This window comes from Channa argus, chromosome 4, assembly GCF_033026475.1.
Source record: "Channa argus isolate prfri chromosome 4, Channa argus male v1.0, whole genome shotgun sequence".
Taxonomy (NCBI): domain Eukaryota; kingdom Metazoa; phylum Chordata; class Actinopteri; order Anabantiformes; family Channidae; genus Channa; species Channa argus.
Window position 1 is genome coordinate 13666257 of NC_090200.1, and position 24275 is coordinate 13690531.

The 24275-nt window shown below is 38.5% G+C and overlaps 1 protein-coding gene across 11 annotated transcripts in view; it reads left to right on the forward strand.

Moving 5' to 3' along the window:
* The window catches only part of megf11 (multiple EGF-like-domains 11), a 79782-nt gene that overhangs the window by 5738 nt on the left and 49769 nt on the right, over positions 1 to 24275 (forward strand). For 8 of the 11 annotated variants that reach the window (XM_067500497.1, XM_067500496.1, XM_067500495.1 and 5 more), the window contains exons 1-5: positions 4243 to 4461; positions 18002 to 18131; positions 19815 to 19927; positions 21442 to 21543; positions 21944 to 22044. In XM_067500497.1, the coding sequence (XP_067356598.1) occupies positions 19821 to 19927; positions 21442 to 21543; positions 21944 to 22044 (310 nt within the window). In that variant the 5' untranslated portion in view covers positions 4243 to 4461; positions 18002 to 18131; positions 19815 to 19820. Of the gene's footprint in view, positions 1 to 4242; positions 4462 to 18001; positions 18132 to 19814; positions 19928 to 21441; positions 21544 to 21943; positions 22045 to 24275 lie in introns of those variants that run through there. The other 3 variants (XM_067500489.1, XM_067500490.1, XM_067500491.1) reach the window with 3 other exon arrangements.

Genomic DNA, 24275 nt, shown 5'->3' on the forward strand with positions numbered 1-24275 from the left:
AATAGAAATTATTATTAAGCGATAAAATATTATATTTTGTCATTAACCTTTATCAGTAATCATTGAATTTTGACCTCCCTTTTGTGGAATGATTTGTAAAGTTCAGAAGTGTGATGTGAAAACTTGACACCTAACAGACTTTCCAGTAAATTATGCGACATCGTGTTCCCAGCTGTTAAGCAGTGGATTTTTCAAAGAGGCAGTTAAACTCATATAAACCCCTCCATTTCTTGCGCTCTGTGCACATTGTCTTTTTTTAAATGATGGATCGAACACAAATAAATTTTGGAATATGAAATATGTAAGAACAGTATAAGGTGAAATGATGGTCTTAAAACTTTAAACTAGATTTGAACACATAATCTAATCTTGCTAGAAAACTGAAAAGAAAAAAAAGAAACTTTTTTTAGTGTCTATTCTTATTGTTGTTCAGTTCTCTTGTCATTTGGATGTATATTCAACGTTATGTTTCTTTATCTCTCAGAAGAGAAAGAACTGAGACTCTAGATGAAATATGTTGCACATACAAAGCTGTAAAATTATTACTTAGAAGACAATTTTAAAAAATAAAATAAAATTGAGTAATGCATCACCTAGGCCCCCAGAATTACAACCCCAGTTTCAGTGTGACACTTCTTGTACTATCCAGACCTCACTGTGCCACAAGGAGACAGCAGATGAAACATTAAAGGAACATAACTCAGATGTAGTGATCGAGGATGAGCGGCAACTCTGGAAAACCAGAATACGCTATTTCTTGTTTGATGCTGTGGATTTGTTGCCTCATCCAACACTACTTTGTTTGGGGAGTTGGGGATTTGTGTTCAGGGATTACAGTGGGCCAAGAAGGCAGCTTCTGAAGCAGCCGATAACAGCAGCCAGTTGCTCCAACTATGAAGAAGGGCCAGTAGTTGGTGTCCCCAACATGTAAATCTGTCCAATGAATAAAACAAGATTGCAGCCACTGGATGGGACAGCTATTGCTGGACAATTTCCTGGAATACATGTTTGATGTGATTGTTTGTTTTTTATTTAATGGTTGAAACTAAATTGGATAGTTTGAAATTCCCTCGTCAATCCACACTCAATGTAATGACCTGTAGTATGAACTTAATTTTCATTCGTTGCTACATTTAGTCTTTACAGAATGAATTCACACCATTGTTTCCTTCACATTAAGTGTCTTCCCTCTGGGCAGGATGCAGACTAAAGCTGACTTCCTTATTTTACTTTCCCAATGTTTATTGCCATCCAAGCTTTAAACATGTGCCCAAAGTCATATATTTCCTTTACTACTGACTAGAATAGAATGAAGCATTTTTTTAAAGATTCAAAGCTTTGCATGGAAAAAGCAGAACAACAGAAAAGAAAGTTGAAAGAAACCAACAAGGGAAATAAAAACAAATGACTCCAGGAGCGCACTTAAAAAAAGAATAACATTTGTTTGCAGGTCCTTAAGTGGTGTCATGGATTTTCGTTTTTCATACAGAACATAATGTCCCTTAGCCAGAGGCAGTGGGAAGGTGGAGCAGTGTCCTTCTGTTTGACTAAGATAACTCAGCGAGCTAATACAAAAGCAAAGGCAACAGCGTCTTCTTTTACTTTTGAGCAGATGTGGTTCATTTGGAACCCGGCCAAACACGGCACACAGAGGACTGTCTGCACTGGATGTGACTACAAACACACTTCAGATAAAGTACAAAAAATAAAAGTCCAGCACTCAGCTGAACCGAGGCAGAACAAGTACTTGTAAATGATTGAGACATGGACACAGACACACACGCAGGCACGCACACACACTCATGCACACACACTCATGCACGCACACAGTGTGCACCTTGGGGAATACTGCAGGTTTGGTTTAGGGGATATAAATAGATGTACAATGCTGAACTGCACAAGTTCATGGCAAATACACAGACAACATCCACCTGAAAGCTCCTGGAGGCAGCAGTGAAAAGCAGCTGTATATTAGTAAAATTTTAAATTGCCTGTACTTCTACTTCTTTGTCATACCATGTTTTACTTCTCTACTACAATTCAGAAAGAAAAAGTTGTACTTTTGGTTCATAGTTAGTAATTTCCCATATTACGATTTAATATATAAAACATATAAAGACTGTTTGGGAAAGATACATTTACCTAATAAAAATATGTACAATTATAGCTAAAATAATAATAATAAGCTAATAAATTAGATAATGGACAAAATCTAAGAAAGTTAATAAGCTGTTGTTAAGATAAATTAAGTGAGGTTATTTGTTACTCAATTAAATGTTTTTAGCTTTTAAAATATCTAAATTTGTTGTTTTTTGCCTTTAGGTAGAGTAAATTGAATAATTAGCGGTTTTTGGTTCATGAGCATTTTAAATATGGCATTTTGAGCTCTAACAAACTGTGAATAGATGAAAACCATTAGATTAATGAAAATGAACGTAGAAATGTGTTCATACTCAGTTCCACCTCAACCAGCAGCGCTACAATTTTGCTTGTGCAAATAATAAAATTATATTACAACATATAATAGTATCACACTCATAAGGATCATTTTCTGCATATTAGTGCTTTTTACTAAATTTTTATTTGCATTATTAATGCAGGACCTGTGAATGCAATCTGTTAGTTGCAGCTTTGTCGCTTCCCACCAGTGACTGCATACAGGGTCATGTTCCCAGGCTGTTCTAATTGCAATTACATGGAAATGGACAAATGTGGAAGATTGTGATTGTGTAATTACTGCCGATAGTGGTATTATGTAAGAGAATTATAGTTGTCCTTTCAGAGATTTGGGGTGTTTTGCATCAGACGTAATCAGTGAGAAACATCTGAAATTGTGAGACAGTGGAACTTCTCTGATAGCTTGGAAACGTATAGGTTTCGAAAATGTTTTTTAAAAAGCCTATTTTGACACAGTTGAGTGGCTTAGCAGTGTCAGCAGAGTTTGTTTGAGGGCAGTACCAAGATTTGAGTGGCTGCAGAGGTGTTGATTAGTGGTGCAGACGACTACAGATCAGTGAAGTGTTAGAAACTGAGTAGATTCTGTTCTCAGATACAGAGCGATTTCAGATTAAGCTTTGTATAATACCTGTTACATTCCCTGTTGCATTTCCCTTCTCATTTGTCTTGTTATATGTTGTGATAGTTAGCCTGGTGCTGTTCCGTACTTCATGGTGTAAATAAAATTTAAAAAGAGCAAAATCCACAATGTCTTAGTCCTTCCTACACTTGCACTCAGTTGCAAGCCTGTTAAATCTTGTTTGTGACATACATTTTTTAAAGGGCTCACAAGTATATTAATTTATTTAAAAAAGTGAATAAATAATTAACTAAACAGCTGGGCACTGTAGTTTTTCGCAAATGTTATTTAACCAGGAATAAAAAGTGCATTTGATGGGTACTGTCTGCATTTGTGGATTAATACACATTTTGCAGTCTTATATGTATTAACAGCAGCAGAACAGCGTATGTTCAATGGTCTCAAAAGTACACTTGTTCATAGAAATGAAGAAACACCAGTGCCACAGTGGCTCATAAATGGATTTTAATCATTTTTGGATAGTAAAGGAGCTCTATGGGGAAGAGGAATAGGCTATAATAGACCTAAATAAAACTGCTGAATTAAACATTCATTGTTGTTTGTATTTTATAAATGGGATTAACTGCTTATAAGTGTTATTTTTAAGGTAATCATTCAGTAAAGAAAGAACATTTTCACTAAGCAACAACACTAAACCCGAATACAGAAGGAAAACGTCATTCTTCATCATCTGATCTGATCTTTTTTCCTGGTTCACATGAGAACTTAAGTGTTCATCCTCGCAGAAAAGGAGGCTATAGGTTTTAATTATTATAATTACACACCTTCAGGCAATTTACCTACTTTCAGCTCATATACTTTTATATAGTGTAGTCAGGTATGGAGGACGGACAGATAATCTGCATAGAACTAAAAAAAGGAATTTCTGTGTAGTTTTTTTTTTTTTTTTTTTAGATCAACTGAAGGGTTTTCCTCAATTAGATTTGTTTTAACCCCAAGTTACCTGCTAAAGTTGTATTTTCAACTTAAAAAAAAAATTAAATATAGATTGAAACAAATTGAAATGAAAACGTAAGTGTGTGACTGTGTGTACAGAGGTGTATGGTCAAAGGCTGGGGAGGGGGGCAGCATCAGCATCAGCGGTCGTGACGTCACCCGAGTTTAAAGTGGGCCGCGCTTCACCCAGTGAAGGAGAAGAGAGAGAAGGAGGAGGACGCAGCGCTGGTTCCTCTCACAACACCTGACTTGTGCGCGTCCTTGTGTTTTTGAAAAGATGCCGGTGTAAACTCCAGAAACAACCTGCTCTGCCTTTCCTGCGGTCTTAGTTTCACACTATTGAAAGATGGAAGACCGAGCTGCACCGTGGTCCTGCTGAATTGTTTTTTACTGAGAGCGATAACTTTAAATCTCAAGTCTTCCCATGGGTGAGTTCAAATGTATTTTCCCTAAAAAGAAAAGAAAAAAAAAGGCATGATTTAATCGACAGAAGATGCCAATAATGCCGCAGCAGCGTATTATCAACGGGGACAGGGTCTGTGATGATAAACCGCTTTGCGGAGGTTTGTTTTAAAAGAAAGGAAAGATCCTTTGGTTTTGTGTGATTTTTGTTTGTGTTGTTGAAGCGGCCCGCAGTAACTCGGGGCGCAGTCGTTTGGCATTTACAGAGCGCTGCTGGTTGATGTGACAAATTGTGCTTTCTATTTAATTAGGCTATTGGCGAGTGTATCCCATGGAAATGTGCCTGCTGTGCCAAAGGAAGGGACTGTATCGTCCCAGAGAGTTTTATAATCTACTGCATCCATGTAATTTTATTTTTTTAAACATGGCTCTCAGCCTGTATGTTCTGCCAGAAAAACTATTAGTGTGAAGATACAGTGATTTAAAAGCCTGTTGTAATGCAGTGAATACCAATGATTTAGAGGTGTGTTGGATGGTGCAGTAATGGTTTGAAAACACAAGTTTTGGTTATTTTTATTAATGGTTTTCATGTTTCTGATAAGTTTGATGACCAGCTAATCATTATCTGTTATTTGTTTGCTCATTCTCAGTATTTTATTTTAAATTAACATTGGCTCAAGTGGAGCCTATGTCAAATACAATGTCACAATGCCGTGTCTGTGCTTAAGATTAATTAGAAAACTTAAAGCAGTGTTTTGTCCTTCAAAGTCAAAGATGAGGTGTAAATACAGCAACAGTGATTGGCATTTCGAGTCAATCTATAATAATATTCATATGCAGCATATGTTATGTCCCATTTTTTCCACTAGATGCCAACAGAGTGCAAGGTAAAGCGGGTGATTAAAGTTGCATTAGTCTATTAGTCAATGAGCAGATCTGCACCATGGTTTAATAATGAAATCATTACTGCTGTTGATTTCCTTTGTGGAAAAATAAGCAGACCAAGAAGCCCCCTGAAATCAATGGTTTTTAGCAAATCACTGGCAGATACATTAGGTGCACACACAAACGCATGCTCTCTCCCTCTCTCTGTCTCTCTCTCCCTCTCTCACTCACTCACACACACACACTCTCTCTCTCCCTCATTTGAAACAGCTGGAGCCTTACACTAGCTACTGTTTGGCCCTGTTGGAGTGCCTTACACAATAGCCCACGATCTGCATGGGTTCCCCAGTAGTACGCTGATTTCTCATAAAGTGATTTATCATACATGCACCTTTGTACCACAGAAGTACAGGATTAGTTTTGACCCTGAGACTGATGCTTTGTGTAAATACTAAGACATGTTTTCTAAAATTAAGATTTACTTTGTGTTTTAGATGTGTAATGGAAAAACATTTACTGCCTTGAATACTTTTTAGACTTTCTAAAGAACCATTTCATTTATTTATTTTTTTGTCCGGATGACGACACACAGCAGCTTTACATTCACAAATAGATTGTTCAAAAAATTCAAACTCATGTTTATTTTGCAATGAATGCCTGCTATGCAATATGAATTTTAATGATCATTTTCACAGTCAATTTTGACCAGACAAAGCCTGCTATCATTTGGACCATCATTGGACCCTACAGAATGACAGAAAAGGTGGACCAACATATTTCAGTTTATGATTGACAAAAATAAATAAACATATTATTTTCCATATTTTGGCACTGTCCTGTGAAAATCAAGAATCTGTGAGAATAATCCATCAGACAGATGCCTTTCAGATTTTATTGACGTTTCATTTTCAAGTAAGTCAAAAAGGTTTTAACCTGCTTAATTAGCCTAACACGCAGGTAGATTTTCTAAGTACTTTAAATAATCTGATAAACTGAAATCCACTGAATTTGCATATTATTGGATTTATTTCAACTGCATTATCTGATCTGCATGCTTGGTAAGAAATTCAAGTAATTAAAATTATGCACATTTACACAAATTTTGTAACACAAAACATTCTGAATAAATACAATGTTTTTCTGTGTTTTTTATCTTTAGATTGTGTGTGCAAGTAGGCATTGTTTTTCTTGGACTATGGAAGTGCTGTAAAATGTTCAGAAAGTGTTTTCTCCTCTATAAAAGTTGTCAATCCTTAAACGTGATCTGTAGGTCGTTTACTATCTGGTTATGCTCTATAGATTGGATTGGATCAAGCTCTGACATTTTCCAGCAGTGACAGGTCATGCTGTCAGAAGACAAACTTATATAGCTGGAGTGGCCTCTGCTCCCCGCAAATTTAAGGATGACATTGCCACAGAGAAATCAGATTTTATGTAATGAGAAGTGAGCAGATACATCTTTGTCTCATTTTCTGAGCATTTTCAAAATGATGGCTCCTTCAAGGGCACAGAAGTGGCTGCATTTGGTAGTGTTTTTTTGTTGTGTGTTGTCCTAGAGTCTAGTAAAACCTTTCAACTGGAAATCCTGACGTTTGCTTCAATCAATATGTTTAATTAGTGCTGATTAATGAACGTGTGTGGCTGTGGAAGGCTGACAACTTTCTCACTTCATAAGGACACATTCCTTTGGCAGACATAAAGAAGTGGCTTTCCGTGGCAGGAAATAGGCATTCACATAATATACGACACAATGAAAGAATTTATGAATATGTGTGTATGCGTAATTTACATTTCTGTTTGATAGAAGATTTGCTAATTAATCCTTAGATTATTCAATAAATTCAATTAAGAATTGATCAGTTGCTGGTTTGGACCCACACAAGCCCAATAATCTCTTAATCACATGTGAAATAAAAGATTTGGAAACACTTATCCGAATATACACTGAAAAGCTTTATTTCCCCACAGGCCACATGTGCTGTTGGTGGTGCAAATAGTCTCATGCAGAGTGTCAGTATAGAAAGTATATACAGTGGGCTGTAGGATGATGAGTGGGTTGATTGCAGTTCATGGGGCCACATCATAATAGTCAGCTCAGTGTTGCAAACTTGACTCCCATTTTGAGGACTACACCTGAACACCACATTGTATGATGAATATTTCAGGGCAGAGTTTCATTCAGTTAGTTGTTCTGAACACTTTTCTCTGTCACAGACCCTCAAAAGTAAAATTGGTAGCACCAATGACCTTTATTCTGCAAATTAAGCTGTTTTTTGCTTCGTGCTGACTGATACATCTTATTATTTCAGCAAAAAGTGCATTGAGCATTGAATAAATAGCCTGGAGCCATAGGAACTACATTAACACAAGTTAATGAAATATATGGAGGCAGGACCTGGACTTTGCGTTACTTTTTGAAAGCTGTGGCATTTACATTTTGCACGTCTGTAGAAAGAGAATAAAAACATAACACAGCACACCCACAGTGTTTCTCTCACTTGCCTATGTAAACATATTTATGCCACCTACAGAGTGTTATTGGACTGTGAAAGCAGATACACGTCTGATTAAGTCTTTTTTGTCATGTTCTTTCATTTATTGTGAGATGGTTAAAAAAGTTATGACTGTGCATGTTTTTCATCACAACAAAGTCAATAAGGCCAAAGTGATGCTAAAATTTGAAGGGTACGAGATTTAGCTCCTAAAAACAGCATAGCTTGCATTGGAAATAAGAAAAATCTGCAATTTCGATTCGGCTTCAGTTCTATGTTAGCTGTCCCAAAGAACCGTGTCTGCATCTGATTATGCATTTAATTAATAATTCGACAATGCATGGCATTGATGTCGGTCAACCAACATGCTGCAGTGAAATAGATTACCTGAGCCTGATCTCCAGCCACAGCCTCTCAGCAAGGAGCAGAAACGATGAGCTCAGGCAGATTTTAGATAGAGAAGCCCCATTGTAGAGCTGTGTTAATCCCCCCTCCCTCGGGTACAGTTGCTCCTGGGGAGTAGCGCCTTAGACTACAGCTCACCCGCAGTGTTTGGCTGTGTTCTGATTAATGCACTCATCAGTTCTTTTCTTGTTTGTTTTAATGACAAGCATGTCGCCGGTGGGTTTCTGGTGACTTTTTGCAAATACTGCTGATGCATCTGCTTAAACCTGCCAATTTTTTTCTTCCTTGTATTGTGAAAGGGCTGCTGCCATAAAGCCTGAGTCTTTTGACATGACTAGGCTGTCAGTTACAGTGCAGATATCCACATGACACATTTTCCACTAGAGGTACGGGAAATACATGAGCTGAGGAAATGAGCAGCGATAACATCTCAGCTTGTTGGGATGTGTTGTGCTTTGTTGATAAGGCTATTATTCATCATTATGCCTTAGACAGCAGAAATCCACTCTCCTTCTTAGGCATATGCTTTTTATGCATAGTTGACTCAGTGATTTACTTTTGCTGATGAGTTGTGCTGGCTTTTATTACTAATTACTGTGGAGTTTAAAAGGAATTTAATTACATATTTGCACTGTGGAGAAAATGAGGATATTTAGTAAGTATTTTAACTTTTGGCTAGTATTTTCTTCTGGTGACTGACCAGAAATACAGAAATAAAATTTAGTCCTCACAGAAACATGCTGTAAGTTAATATTAATATCAATTTGACATGGTCAAAAAGGTATGGAGAGGCACTAAGAGTGTTTTAAAATGTTGGAGAAAATCACTTAAAATGGACGTTATTCATTTTAGAAAGGTCCAGTGAAATAACATGTCGGAGATGGTTAACTGTTCATAGAGCAGGGACATTTATGCAGTTTTCTTTTAAACAGTGTTAGAAAACAGGCTCTAAATCTGTTGAAATTAGATTTCTTATAAATCCTCAAATAACACTTAATCTGATATTTTAAAACTAATTTAAACTGCCTGATGAAGTTCATGTAATCATTTTGAAACACTGACCTGAACACAAACTCTTGAGGCCACATGATTATTATGTAGGCGTTTAAATAACTACCACAGTCTCAGTGTGTCTCAGTAAGCTATAGCTGACATGGTTAATTATTATTCACGTTTCATATTATACAACATGGTCGATGATGGATGATCATCATACTGACAAATGCAGACCGGGGAGAGTTGTGGTCATGCCACATTTGGCTGCCTATATGTGATTGATGCCTAAAGTGGACAAATGATTCACTGTGCTCAACTGTCCATTAATAGTGTGATGCCTATTAGCGTGTGATAACTTGCCTCTGGCACCTTTCAGTGAGGGACCTCATCATACTATTTTTTTCTGTTTCTGTGTGTAAGTGTGTATTTCTAGATCTATAAATATGAATAAGTGCAACTTATTTTTGTTCAAGTGAAAAGTGATCTTGAAACAGAGCTGCTTACTTCGATGCACTCAGTTTCACTGTTATATTGCATCAATACATGTCATATAACGTAGTACTAACACATTTTTTTTGCCACATTCTGTGTAACTTCAGTTTAATAAATGCACTAAATGCATCACTTCTGAAACCGGTCAGTCCTCGTGAGCAATCTCTGGACTATTTCCAGTGTTGAGTGATGGATCGTTCTGCTATCAGTGAGACGCTTTAAGACCTAAAACATAAAGCCCCTCCGCTTATTCAGCACCCGGGTACCTTGCTTGTGATCAATAGCCAGCAGTCAGGACAGTGAATGGAGCACAGATTGAACCACATCTGGGATTTGGATGCTGAATAACTACCCACTCAACAGGGGTGACTCATGAATAATACAGGCAGCTGAGTGTCCCATCTCCTTTTGCCCCTCACAGCCAGTGCTTTCACACTCAGACCTGTCCAGAGAGCAAAAGGTCAGGGAAGAAACACTTGGCACCACCAGACCTGTATCAAGCTGTCCTGCCGACCAAAACCATGGAAGAGTGGAAGGAATAATGGAATAGACGCTGGGAGAAAGGCAAGTACAGGTAGTAAAGGTTTAGAGATCGAGTTGAATTTACTGATATAATCACTTTGATTAGGCTTGTATAGATTTCAGGAGATTTTTATACACACAGTAAAACAATAATATGAATGTTGAGATAACAGAAACCTGGTATCAAATAAGGATATTTTGTTTTTCTACATTTAAGGTCATTAATTTCAAACAGATTCACAGTAAAAATATAATGCAAAACTAATAATTTTACAGGAAGTTTGAGTAAATGCATTTACTTTATTTAGTGAGTTATATTGCATTAGAATATTTACATATATATTCTGTATGCTAATGATTACACAAGCAAATGACTACGCTATCTTTATGTGGATTTGGGGTTTTCCCACCAGTTTCAGATAGGAATCATTTTAGTTTATGTCAGTGATGAAAATAGATATCTCCTTCTCATCGAAACAGAAACACAAACACACCTCTTTTTTTTGTTGGCATTTTTAATGCATTCAGTCTAAGTAGGCGTATTTTGCTCAAGTGGATTCAAGGACATTTAAAAGGTCATGGTGGCAAAAATTGGGCATGCATCTTTAATGCAAATTCAGTTGATGGAGATCTCTTTTCATCAAATTGAGATCACCTGGTTGCACAATTGCCGGGCTTAACATGCTGCAGGAGCATGTTTTCAGACTTAATAATTATGATGGTAAGTCATACCTCTTTGAGTCATTGACTAGTGATCCAGAAGGCTAATGTGCCACACTAGCACAGGGAGTAAACCATTGATCTAGAGAGGGATGTGGAACACTAAGAATTAATATTTTACCTCATCTAGTTATTTTTAGAAAAGAAACTCTACTTGAATATGCACAGATCATTCCTCTATAAGATCACACGGCCTCTTGAATTTCTGTGAATTAGCAGCAGAGTTTTAACCTGTCAAAACAGTAAATCAGTGGAGGGAAGGTTCTGTACATAAAAACGATAAACCTAAACGCTTGAAAATTTCTCCTATTTCAGCACAAACTGCTGTAGTTTACTCTACTCTTTGTTTATCAGCTTAATTTATTTAACCTAAACAAGCCCAAATACTTATCTAATGTAAGCTTACTGACAACTCTATGAGTTCTTGGCATTTATAATTATATTTAATTTTAATAACTGTTCAAATTTTGTCAATTTACATTGATACTTTCAGCACTGCATTATTAATACAAGTATATTTGTGTACTGAATACCACTTTCACCACTGCAGGGTATACAGTGCATCAGTATGTATTTATATGGGTAAATGTGAAGTTCAGTGCCCCCCTATGAGATCCCAGGAATGTCTTCACAATAGCAAGGTGTGTTCAGGCGCAGTGGCTTTTCTCTTCCTTATTCCCCCCCCCCCCCCCCCCCCGTCTGCTTCACACACCGCTTACCCTGTGACATTTGGGACGGGTTTCTCACTGCTTGGCTTCTCGCATCTTGGACACCGACACGAAATAAATGAAGACACAAAGAAGACACAAGGTTCAAACTTGGAAGGGGTGGGTGGCTGAGGTGTGAAACTATTGGGGTGTAAAATTGCTCTGGCAGCCGTGCTGTTGTTTCAGCATTTCATGTGAGCTGCTCAGCTTGCGTCCCTACTTGCCTGTTCAGAACCTTCTTCCCTCCACGTTTTCTCGTCCGTTTTCTGCCCATGCCATGCCTTACCTCTGTTGAGTTTGGCCCTAGCTCCGTAGAAGCTGCAACTTTATAAAATAACCATCCAGGCTTCTTAGTATGCATGATTGTGTGGCTGTGCTTCCTTGACCAGTGAGTTGCAGAGTAATAGAGTGGTTCAGTTTGGTTCTCCACATAAATTGTTCCTGGTGAGAGAGAGAGCAGAAGGTTCAACAAGCTAATATTCACACAATAATTTGTCCTGAGATGTCCAACTGTTCTCCAGCAGCTCACATAACTTGCAATCATTCACAGTGTGGCTAATTGTTAGTGTGAGCAATCAGAGCCTTACTGGTGCAGGGAGGAGCCTGACTGGTTCTTCCTCCTGGTGGCAGCAGGAGGCCAGAGCCAGGCTGGGAAGACAGAACAGACGTAGTGCAGAGGGCATTGCAACACATTTGGCTGTCAATGTGATGCCTGGGGTTTGTTATTAGAAGCATGGGGTGCAAATGAGTGAGTATTCTAAGCAGCAGGCAGAGCTATGTGACATCAGGCACATTGTTATTTTGGTTCATTAAGTGGTGTTGTTTCACTAATTAGTTTTCTTATAGAAGATGTAGGCCTAAAGCTGGTAATTGGTGACATGTTTATGACTTGTTATGTGAATAAGGAACCCAAATCCAATTAATTACAAAAAAATGTTGATAATGTTTGACAGTAGAAAAGAAAAATAAGGGCAAAGTTGCTGTGTGCTCTATTCTATTATCTAAATTTGATGATTATGTTTACTCACATTAGTGTCAGATTTCCTGCTCTTTCTTTGAACAGATGGCTCACTGCTCTCCTCCCTTGTGTGTCTGATTCTACATTCATAAAGCTAACGTTAGACTTGATTAGTTCCTCTGATGTCCATGAAGCAGTTTCTCATTATTGCTTCTGGTTGAGAGTGGGCAGACTCTTGCCTGGGAGCACACAGGACAGTGTTTGTCTGCTCTGACAGGCTGAACAAAGTCTTTGTGCCCAGAGTGAAAGAAATAAAAGTATGAGGAGAGCCTCCCTCCAGTGGGCTGTGTCTTGTGTTGGCCTGCCCTGCGGTAAAGCAAGGTTATTCAGATGAAAGATGGTGCTGAGATTAGTGAGCCCTGCCTGAGTGCGTGGATGTCCAGCATGCCGCACTGTGTGATTTATAGGAGTCGTGATATCAGCGGTTGCCACATGAATAAACCATGTGGCCAGAATTAAGCTCCTGTTAAACGACGCACACCATTTCCCAGGTGCCTCAACCTCCAAGTGCAGATCACCGGGACTGAAAGTTTTCTTGTTGCTGCTGTGTTATAGCAGTTTCATGAGACCGCTCACCGATGGCAGAAGAACCACTAGTTTTAAAAGGTCTCTGAGGAATTTCCTAATGGCTGATAATTCTCATGACTTTACCAGTGCTGTCAGCTGAAGGCTGGAGGGTTCATTCATTAATGGCCAGGAGAGTGACATGAAACACCATGTTTGTGACAGGTTTTATGTAGGTATTTGGTTCATTGAGAACCCTTTTAATTGTGACTAAGGTAATAGGGAGAGTGTTCTTCCTGTGACCAATAAGGAAAAGTGCCAATGCATGTAAGTGATATAGATTAAAAGCAACCTTTCATAAAACACATGTACATAAACACGTATACACATTCATCTATAGTAAGTATTAATAAATCAAAGGGCGTTGTAATTTGATACAATACCGGTAATGCAGCATAAAGTACTGCAAATCACATTATCCAATTTTGAAAAATACACAAATCTACCCAATTCTCATGCAGTTTGTAGTTAATATAGTCTTAAAGTCTATTTGTTATTTGTTAATAACTTCTATAAAAGCAGACGTCTCCACTGATTCTCTACTAAATAATTGCATGATAGAAATTCTGCCTTTTGGATAAAACTGGCTCATTTAGAGTGATATCAGTAAATGTGCATTATCCCTGGGGAAAAATATGATGAAAACAGCTAAGAAAAAAAACAGAACTCAATTAAAGTCTTATAAAAGTAAAACATCTCTATTTGTATTTTCCAAAGCCAATCATAATGTTTTAAGATCGGATGATTTTTATTTGCAACAGACTAAAATATCACCTTATTCAGTTCACAATAATAAAATGAGTAACTAGATTAATAAAATGATCAATCACTGCAACACTGCAATCACTGATTTTTTTCTATTCATTCTTTATGATAGACGTCTTATTCTTTATTGACCACCAGCAGGGAGCTGCTCAATTCAATACTGCCCAGTGACCTGCCTCTGCACAACATGGAAGCTTCTGTCAGGCTTCGTAGTGGCCAAGATGAGCAGGCAAATATTTCATATATGAATTTTGTTCATATGTGAGAAATATGAATGTGCACATCTGACTCTTGTCCTCCCTGTCCATCTTCACTGTCAGCTCTGAAAATCACCAAAGATAAAGCAAGAGGGAATTTTCTTTCCGTCCTGTATATAACAATATGAATGCAATATGTGCTGTGTCACAAATGGGATCAACTGCTAACTAAGCAGTATTTTGGTCATGGGGCCTCCACTCTGCCCAAAGTGAAAGCGATTGAGAGATTGTGAAGTGAATCCTTAGCTGTTTCGTGTCAAGCAGGCATTCCTAATCATAAAGATGTGTAATAAAAAGGAAAGTACCCACAAGTGCATTTTTACCAAGCTCAGGCGCAAGACATTGCTGCCTCTCTGCGCTTTACACTGTCAGCACTGAAATTTCCATTAATGCAGCACCAAACACCCCCTTGGGCTTTATGACATCAATAACCTTGATACCAATGCATATGTTTGATCTCTTTAAATGATATGTGTTTATAGAGAAGAATAAAACCATAATGACAAAGTAAAAAAAAAAAAACACTAACTAGATCCATTGTTGCCAGGAAGGTCAGCAGACTTTAATTTAATGTTTAATGGCAATCATCACATCATCAGCACATTGAGTGAAGAGAGTATTCATAACATCCACTTAAGTAAAAGTGAAAATATGACAGTGCAAATATAACTGCCTTACAGCTTAGGGGCTCACATTCAAATTATACTCATAAACAAAATGTAAGTCATAAAGTAAAAGTGCCTGTTGTGCATGTTGTTCTAAGTGTTATATTATTACACTGTAAGTATTCGTATGTTGTTTTACTAGTGGTGATGCACTAAAGTGTAAGCAGGATTTTAATAGAGTAGCTGGTTGAGGTTGCTTGGGTAGTGTTATCTACACCAATGCTTAATCTTATTGGTGTAGTTAATATATAAGCAGTTCATATGATCCGTTATCTTATTATGCTAAAATAAATGTTCAGACCTATTCCATAAGTTAGCTAGTGCTTCATCCGATAAATGTGGAACTAAGAAAAACAATATTTCTCTTTGAAATTGTAAAAGTGGCAAAAACAAGTTCTATTAGTTCTGTATTAAAGTAAATGAACTTAACGACTTTCTGTCACATGTGATATAAGCAGTTTTTAAATGCAAAATGAGGTCGCAGGAAAACTCAGTTAGGTGCTTCTTTGTTTCAACGCTTGTCAGAAAACCAGCATGTCCCCCGACACGTCATTGTCCTCTCCTTCTGGCCTCTAACATATCAGATACTCAGGTATCGGGCTGAAGCCAGAGGAAGCACATTGTATGATGCACCACACCATGGTCTCTCTAATGAGGCCTGACTCTTAATGACTCATAGCCCCCAGCAGCAGTTAGGGATAGCCAGCAGTAGGGTTCATTTCAGTGGCACTGTGTGCTTCGTGGTTACGCCTGTAACCTTTAGATCACTCCAAATTAGTTTGCTCCTGGAATCTTTCAGTAATGATTACAAAACAGATTGGGGGCCAGAAGAATTCTCATAAAAATTGTATATGGGCCCTCAGCTTGAAATTAGAAGGGTTCTAATAGGCTCAATGTACAAAGACATGTTACACACAGAAGCCCACAACTGATCAGGGATTCTCTCTGCTGCTCCACACAAGATTGCAATACCAAGCGATGTTTCCGTTGAATGATTTCCATTATGTAGATGTAAATTAACACAAGCAAGACAAAACCGAGCAATGTAATAAAGGAATGCGTAGAGCACTAAAATGAGCCTGAAAACTAGCTGCGTCCTAAGGATGAGAGGTGAGCTTCTGACTAGTGCCAGTCAGTTATGCTTGCTGAGCATCATCCAAGGAAGAGTGCGGGACTTGGTCAGCAGCGGCAACGGGCTGATTAATTGCATTGCACGTTAATAAGTCATACACTGAAGACACATGGCTTTAATCACGCAGATGTGTCTGCTGACAGGCTGTACAGGGGACATAGGTGGCTCTGAGGCATCAGTATATCTGCAGCCGAGTGTCTGATTTTAACTATAGTCTGGCCATGTCAAGATTCACGAGACCTTGTCAACTCAATATCTTAGCTTTTGTACTTTACACTTGTGGGTACATCAATAGCTAAAAAGACGTTGCGATTTCAGCAGCTTGTTGAAGGGATCAGAAGCAGCAACGTAGCAATAAAAGGGTTTCATAGTCTCAGTAATCAAAGTGGTGCAAAACAGGGTGAAGAAGGTCCCAGGAGAACATTTGTTGGGTGAAAAGTGAACACGTTTGAAGTGAAAACAGAAACAGTTTTCATGGATATCGGCATAAACAGGGAGGAAGCAGAGGAGGAGAACATCAAGTTACAAGTGTCATGCAGTGCTGTGCAGAATCAACAATGAGCAAAAGTTGTACTCCTTTTTTTAAATCAGATGTTCAAATTCACAGTAAAGCAAAAGGCAGGGATTTGTTCAGGCATGACAAAATATCAGTTTCTTTGTCCTTGACATTCAGATTGTTAAAGTCACTAAGCTGTTACTGACACACGCTGCGCTGCACACAAATATCTCAGTGGACTTAGATTGTGACCAAATGCAACAGGGTATGATTTGGCATTAGATCCATGATTGACAGAACAATGGTGACAGAATATTTGATTTCACATCAAAATGTGTTAGTCCGTTGCACTTTTGATAATGTTAGACAATAAATGTGTACTGCTTGAATGCTCGCAGATTTTGATGGAGCAAGAAATAAACACGGCCTGCAAAAATAATTTCTGTTCACTGCAAACAAAAAACATAGTCACAGCCAAATGGGTAAATCTGAAGGGTCCAAATATAAGCTTCAGTTGGGCAACAGCAAAATGAAAAAAACTCATGTTTATGTGAAAATGGGCCTCAATGAATACAAAAAAGGCATTGGCTTTTTACACAATCTGCTAAATGTAATCCAGTAATCCAAATGTTAATTATTCTCTTAATAAATATGAGCTTGTTGTTGTGTTAAAGTATGAGCACTCTGTAGTGTATTATACTCTGCAGAGTCTTTCTGCTCTGAATATGAAACAGATCTCTAAATCTTATTTTTGAGTCCTGTAAGTGTAATGAGTTTACAGTGTACTCATAATAATTCAGTTGTCTGTGTCAGTGTGCACCCATCTGGTCAGTTTACATGCAAAAGAAACATGTTAAGTTATTCATTTAGCCAGGAGCAAAAAAAGACAGATTATTTTGTGGTTCTTGTGTTTACGGCTTAATTCAAGATTCAGAGCAAATGTAGGCAGAAGGATCTCAAACCTGCCCTCAGACCTTCTGGAGGAGTTTTAGCAGCATTACAGTACACACATCAATGCCCTGTTCACGTTGACATCATCATTGCAATAGTCTTTGTACAGGCTTTGTTAATTAGTACAAATGATGTGATCTTGTTACATTGCGGACAAGCCACTTACAGTGTTTGAAGCGTGAATAGAGTTCACTGTATCAACCCCTCTTGAGTTAATGTAGGCTTTTATTCCTGTGGATAACTTAGAGTGTCGTTGCATGCCAGGTAGGAGGGACACTGGAAAATGAAATGAAAACTGTATGTTTGGATGTGGAGGCTGCGCGGAGTAAATTGCCCTTTCAAGTGCAGCTTTTGTGAACTGTGCCCCTTTTGAGATTCTTGATCCCATAAGAAATTTATTAGTTTGTGTGTGCACATGCGTGAGAGCAAGCAAGCAAGCAAGGAGGCATGTGTCTTCTGTGTGTCATCATAAGCTCATTATTTTTCTTCTCTCCTACAGATCTGTGACCTGTCATCCCCTCTCCCAGCAAGTGTGTCTGAGCACTTCTGTCACTTTGTGCTTCCAGAGCCCCCTCAGCATCCACAAAAAAAAAAAAAAAACACCAAGGGATCACAGGCTGTAAGATTAGGTGAGCTTAAGGCCACGTGCCTCTGGCTATTAGATCTGTCACTGTCTCTCTCTTCAAGGCCTCCATAGTACTTACTTTGCTTGCAGCCATCAGTCTAACAACTATTAAAAGCCACTGATTCACTTAATCTTGCCACATATTCAGGACAATCTTAATTTCATCACCTCTTGACCTTACGACACAGGGTTGTGACTGAGCACTTACGAGATTTGAAAAATATGATATTGCTAGTTATGAGGTATTACAGTTGTCCAGAGCCATTCGGAGAAATGGCTGAGGGTGGTGGTCTAATCATGGGAGCAATAAAAGCTTTCTAGTCAATCAAGCAGGGTCCCTGCAGTATTTAACTGGACTGTTTCACAGAAGGGCCTTGAAATGAAACCAGCTGTAGCCTATAACATGCGTGTATCTTGATTAATCAGCCTGTTAAGGAAATGGACATAACTTTAACCTTTGCCTGTTCAGGCAAACTGCTACTTAGAGGAAGTGGTTGTCTGATTGATTTTCTCTCACACGAGGGAGCTACGTGTGGCTATCAATGCAGAAGATTAGCTAAACATGTGAACGCCTGTGTTATTGGATGTCACTCAGAAATATTGAACACATCTCCTATAGCACACTACAGCATACGCAGAGCACATACAATCTAATGTATAGAATACCTGCACAAACCTGTACATGCCATCATATCGGCACATGATCACTGAGCTGTACAAAGACACAGACACTTGCTCAGAAGCAAATTTCTGGTGTGCATTTGTTCCCATGTGTTTGTTGTTTTGCTGTACAACTCTGTGTTTTCTATTCTCAAAAGGCCACGTCATGTTCAATGTCCCAAGACACCATTGTCACCCACCTTTGATCCATAAATCTTTATCCTGTGTTGTGCTTTGCCAAAGTAAGGCCATGCATGTGGAGAATTAATCTCTGTCATGTCTGTTCGGGCTGTACGTGTAATCAAATAACCTGCTGATCTAAACAAATCAGCATCTCTGTCACTGTCACATGGCAGCTCTTGTCCCTGCAGTCATGTCCTGAGCAAAGCACACGGTTTTTAAAGGTGTTACTGAAGGAGAAAAACAGGAGCATAGACATGTGTTTATCCTAGTTTAAAAAGTACTTAAAGGGAAGTAAAAACTTCATTGTGTTTAGACAGTAAATGATTTTCACCTTGCATCATTTGTGCCAATTTGATTGCTGGCATTGTATGCACTGACTTTGTATGATGGGATGTATATGTGGTTGTTTTTGTACAGCTCAGGTCTAAATTTATTAGGAATTCATATTCCTTTTGTCATTTTTGTTTATAACCCATAAACACTTATTAAGGAGATATATAACACCACAAAATACAGTAAGTGCTAAATTCTTTGCTCCATTTGTAAATATTTTCACCTTGTGAGGTGGCACTTTTGCTCTCTAATCAGTCTGTGTACAGAAGTTAATCGTTTGAGCTCTCTAGATGCTGGTTGGTGTGTGTTGTTGCTTTTGGACGGAGCCATACTAGCTAGTCCCCATGTTTCCAGTCACTGTGCAAAAATAAGAGTACTTCTCTTAAACTATTTTGTTGTGTTAAATTACTATAGGTGCACTAGCCTAAAGACAGATAATATAAATAAAAAGATCAGCTGAATTATGTGCCTGTTCAACCATTTATCTTTCTTCTCTGTCCCCATCTCAAAGTGAAGGATGGGGTTATCTGACGCCCTGCTGACCCTGCTGTTTGTCCTGGGTCTTACCACTGGTGCATGGAGTCTGAACCCAGACGACCCCAACGTGTGCAGCCACTGGGAGAGGTGAGCTTGCATTCTTCTGTGGTTTCCCCATGGCATTGAATTTGAAGTTTGAACGAGAATCTGCTGTAGTATGACAACGGTAGCTTCTAGCACTGATGCTGTCAATCCTGGAACTATTTCAATGTACCTGCTACAAGTGCTCGTAGCCAAAGTTCCAGATCTATTCTCAAAGTCCATATAGCAGTATCGATCTCACACAGCTCAGTCGCCAAGCTCCGAGAGATGGGAGGAGTTAAAGCTTCAAATGAAATACGCAAGCAAATTGATCAGTGTACTCTCATCCCAATCAATCATGACAGCAATAGAGCCTGAATAATTATTAGTTGTGCTGGGCAATGTCACTTATGAGAAATAAGCAGGAATAATTTCTGTCTTCGATGCAAAGGGGAGGAAAGAAAGCTGTGAAGATATATTATCTGGATTATTGCCTGACCAAGGTGAAGGTACTTAGGGATTGTGGTTCCACCTTGTTGGCATCAGAATGAATTTCCTAAGTGGCTTGTGTTCATGGCTTTGTGGTCCTCCAATATCCTCAGACTGCCTTTGGCTCTATACATCACTAACACAAATCACCTAAAAGCTCCTTTCAGGTCCTTTCTTTGCATATCGAAGTTAATATATTACTTTTATCCGGACTGTAGCCATTGACAATACCTGTGTGCTTTTTTTTTTTTCCTCCTCCAAACATTTCCAAAGAGCATGAAAATGATTATACCATCCTGTCTTGATCATTATGATTGCAACCGTGTCTTTCACTGGTGAATTCAGTTCTTTATTTAAAAGTTTAGGTAACATTGTAATCACAAGTAAGAAAACACCATCACAAGTAATAGGGCTGCAATCTTCAAAATCCACTTGTTAAATGAAATGAACTCAAGATTAAAGAAATAAAAACTGTGTTTTTGTAATCATATTTTTGACTTGATTGGGTAAAATGTTGGATAATTTAACTACTTTCCATAAGTCATTGAAATAACACCATCTGTGTAGTTCAGAGCTATCACTGTTTTAGTGGAACTTCCAACTCATTTCAAAACTGATAAGTGTAGGATTTAAACTGAACACTGCTTAGTTTAAATCCTGTTTTGTAAGGAGGCACGAGGAAAAGTTCAAAAACCACTGGTTTGATTGTAATACTTCATATATTTAATATGAAACCCAAACAATATTAGTAACACCGGAGTACACCAGGTGTGGAGTACTGTGGGCAATGGTGGCCCAAAGCTTAGAGGAGCAAGCTTGTTTTTGTGTGGTTATGGGTTCAATCCTTGCACTCGCAGGTTGACACCAGTGAAAAAAGCATCAACACCACTGTCCCTTAAGTTGAAAGAAGAGGCACAGTGAATCTTCCCTAAATAAGAAAGGTTAAAAAAATAAAATAACACATGCAGAGGTAATAGCAGCAAAATCCACTCATATGTTGACATTTCAATAAAGTAAAAAGCTGAAGTAAAATGACCTCAGAATGGAACATAAATACAGTTTCATTACTCTTTTCCACCACTGTTTTTCAGCTATGCTGTAACTGTGCAGGAGTCCTATGCTCATCCATTTGACCAGATCTACTACACCAGATGCACAGACATCCTCAACTGGTTTAAATGCACAAGGCACAGGTAAGTTAAGAAGTGTCTTCTTATTTGTCCTCATGTTTGTTCCATCAGTGGCTTGACCTTTACACTGTCCCCCAAAATCAGAACCAGGTCCACAAAGGCCACACTAAATCTCCTTTTTAATGTTCACTCTTAGTGAAGAACCAGGATCTAACTCTAATCATCTTACAGTAAATGTTTTGATTGCTCCCATTAATGTTTATAGCAGACATCCAACTAAAGACGTATGGTGTTTAAATTCTATTCCACTGGCTTTTAATTCTTATTCCTTCGTAGACTTTAAACTTGCCAACCGACAAAATACCATGGCACAAATAATTTTTACTCTCTGTTTGTTTTGCTGCCCTTCAGAAAGGGTCACTCTGTACATCACATAACTGTCTCCGTGTGTCTGTGTTTCCAGGATCAGCTATAAGACAGCTTACCGGCGGGGAGTGAGAACCATGTATAGGCGCCGCTCACAGTGTTGCCCAGGTTACTTTGAGAGCGGAGACTTATGTGTTCGTGAGTATCCTTTTTTTTTCTCCTTTGTCCTCGCTGATGACATTTCAGGTTATGCCTGCCAGACATTTAGAGAAAAGGAGTAAATATTAGGATTGATCGTTACTGTGGGTGGCTTACAGATAAAGCTACAACTCCCTGCCAGGCTACTGCGGCCCCCCATTTCCATAGCCCCAGACTCCAGTCTGATCCTCTTTATCATGAACACACCAATAACAGTCTGCCACTACCTTCTCTGTTATGAGAATAAACACCATTTAAGATGACTGAGCATGATTTGAAATGAAGGAATGGCATTTTATACCACAGCCAGTTTCCTGCTTTACTTCCCCAGCAAGGGTCATTTAATTGAAGTTGTATAACAATGAGAAAAATTAACGAGCCAAAGGGGGTCCTGGTTACCGACTGACTACATATAGCACCTACCATAAAACCACACTGGAATTTAGTAACTTGCAATAAAAAGGAGCAGGAGCTGTGCAACACTGGGCTATTGCATTATGCTGATAACAATCCAACAAATCTAGTGTTTTTTGTGCCTTTGTTATGGGTCACCAACTTCTACTTTTTCTCACACACCAAACTGAATATTTTTGCATGGTTGCCAATAAACACGAAACATATGGCTTCTGATAATTCTTTATGTGATAATCCCGCATCGTTTATTCCCTTTAAATAAGATTAGATTCATCGCATCTAGAATCAATGTTTTCCCAGATCTTCTGTAACACAACGGGGTTACAAATACAGCAGCTATATGAGTTTGCTCTTTGACCACAGATGAGCTTGTCCTTGTCCAGGCTTTACTAGCCTCAGGGCAGCAGAGCATTGGGAAGCCAGCCAGTGAAGAATAACAGCCAGTGTGATTATCTGGGGGTTTAGAGGAAGGAGGCACAGATTTGATCAATAATGTGTTCAATAACATTTGGTGATATTTGTTCATTAACAGTCTTTTCAGGATTTTACCTGGTCAATCTGCAAACTTAGCAGATTGACAAAGTAAGACCGTGCATGTCTCTTCAAAATAATGCTGTTGTATGAAGGTGTTATTTTGATATTGAGTCAGGCTGAGCTTGAAAACAGCACCCCCCACCCCCAGCCCTCCTCAGGTGAAGTGGGTTGACTGTGTTGATAGGGGCCAAGAGGGCAGTTTTTGCTTTCTGCTGCCTTTGCAAACTGTTCCACCCCTTTTAATCCTTGCACTCTCACTACCAGGATTAAAAGATTTGTACTCCCCGAGCTGTTTTGCATCCAGTGACAAAAGGGGGCATTATAGAGCAAATCGACACAAAATTAACTCAAGTCGTCTATTTCAGGACACTTTGTTGTTTACTGAATGTGAAATATGCCTTCCTCTGGTGTATTGTTAGTTTACTGTAACATTCTTCAAGAGGTCTATGTCATTAAAGTCAGAAATGTTTTAAGATTGTTTGCTTTGTAATCTTCCCTGTGTTTTTGTGTTTACGTGGTACCGCATGTGAATCTGGGGATGTGAAGACCTTGAATAAACATTATCACAGAGAAACACAAAAGGAAAATACTTCTGACATTAATATCTATCGTTAAGGATCCTTTTCCTTTTGTTTTTTGTTTATTTTTTCATTTTGTAGTTGGATGTGATTGTCTACTTTTCGCACAATGAGTTAAACTTTGATGTGTTTCTCTTTAATTGGTGCTTGAATTTTCTCTCTAGAGGTCTTTTTTTAATTCTGTGACCTTTGATCTGTCGTAAGTCATTACCTTAATCTGTAACTAGCCTATGTCGAGGATGTGAGGAGCTCATTTCCCTCCTAATAAGCATGATTATTACAGTTGTGCACGAGGAAGTGAGAGGAGCTCACTAATGACAACAGCTTGTAATATCTTCAGAGCCTGACAGCCTCTGCAGGGCTATGAGCTGCTCTTTCTGCAGAGCATTAAGGCCAGATGACTCCTGTATGAGTCTTTCCTGTCCAGAGCTGCAATATAATTCTAAAAATGACTTTGGCAGCAGAATTAGTAGTGTTTTGATAAAGTTTCAGGCAGCAATACGCTAGCAGTTTTTACATTTGGGTTTTGATGATCGGGAAGATGATGAGATTTTTCTCCAGAAAGGGATTTTCTGCCTTTGATTTCTTTTTCATTTTGGCGTTGTTGCATTTTTTTAATGCTTCAAAGACAGAGATTTAAAATAAATCATCTCTGTGCCAGATTGAGGTTTGTGGATGAAACTTTGGAGGGAGTTGTTTGAAATG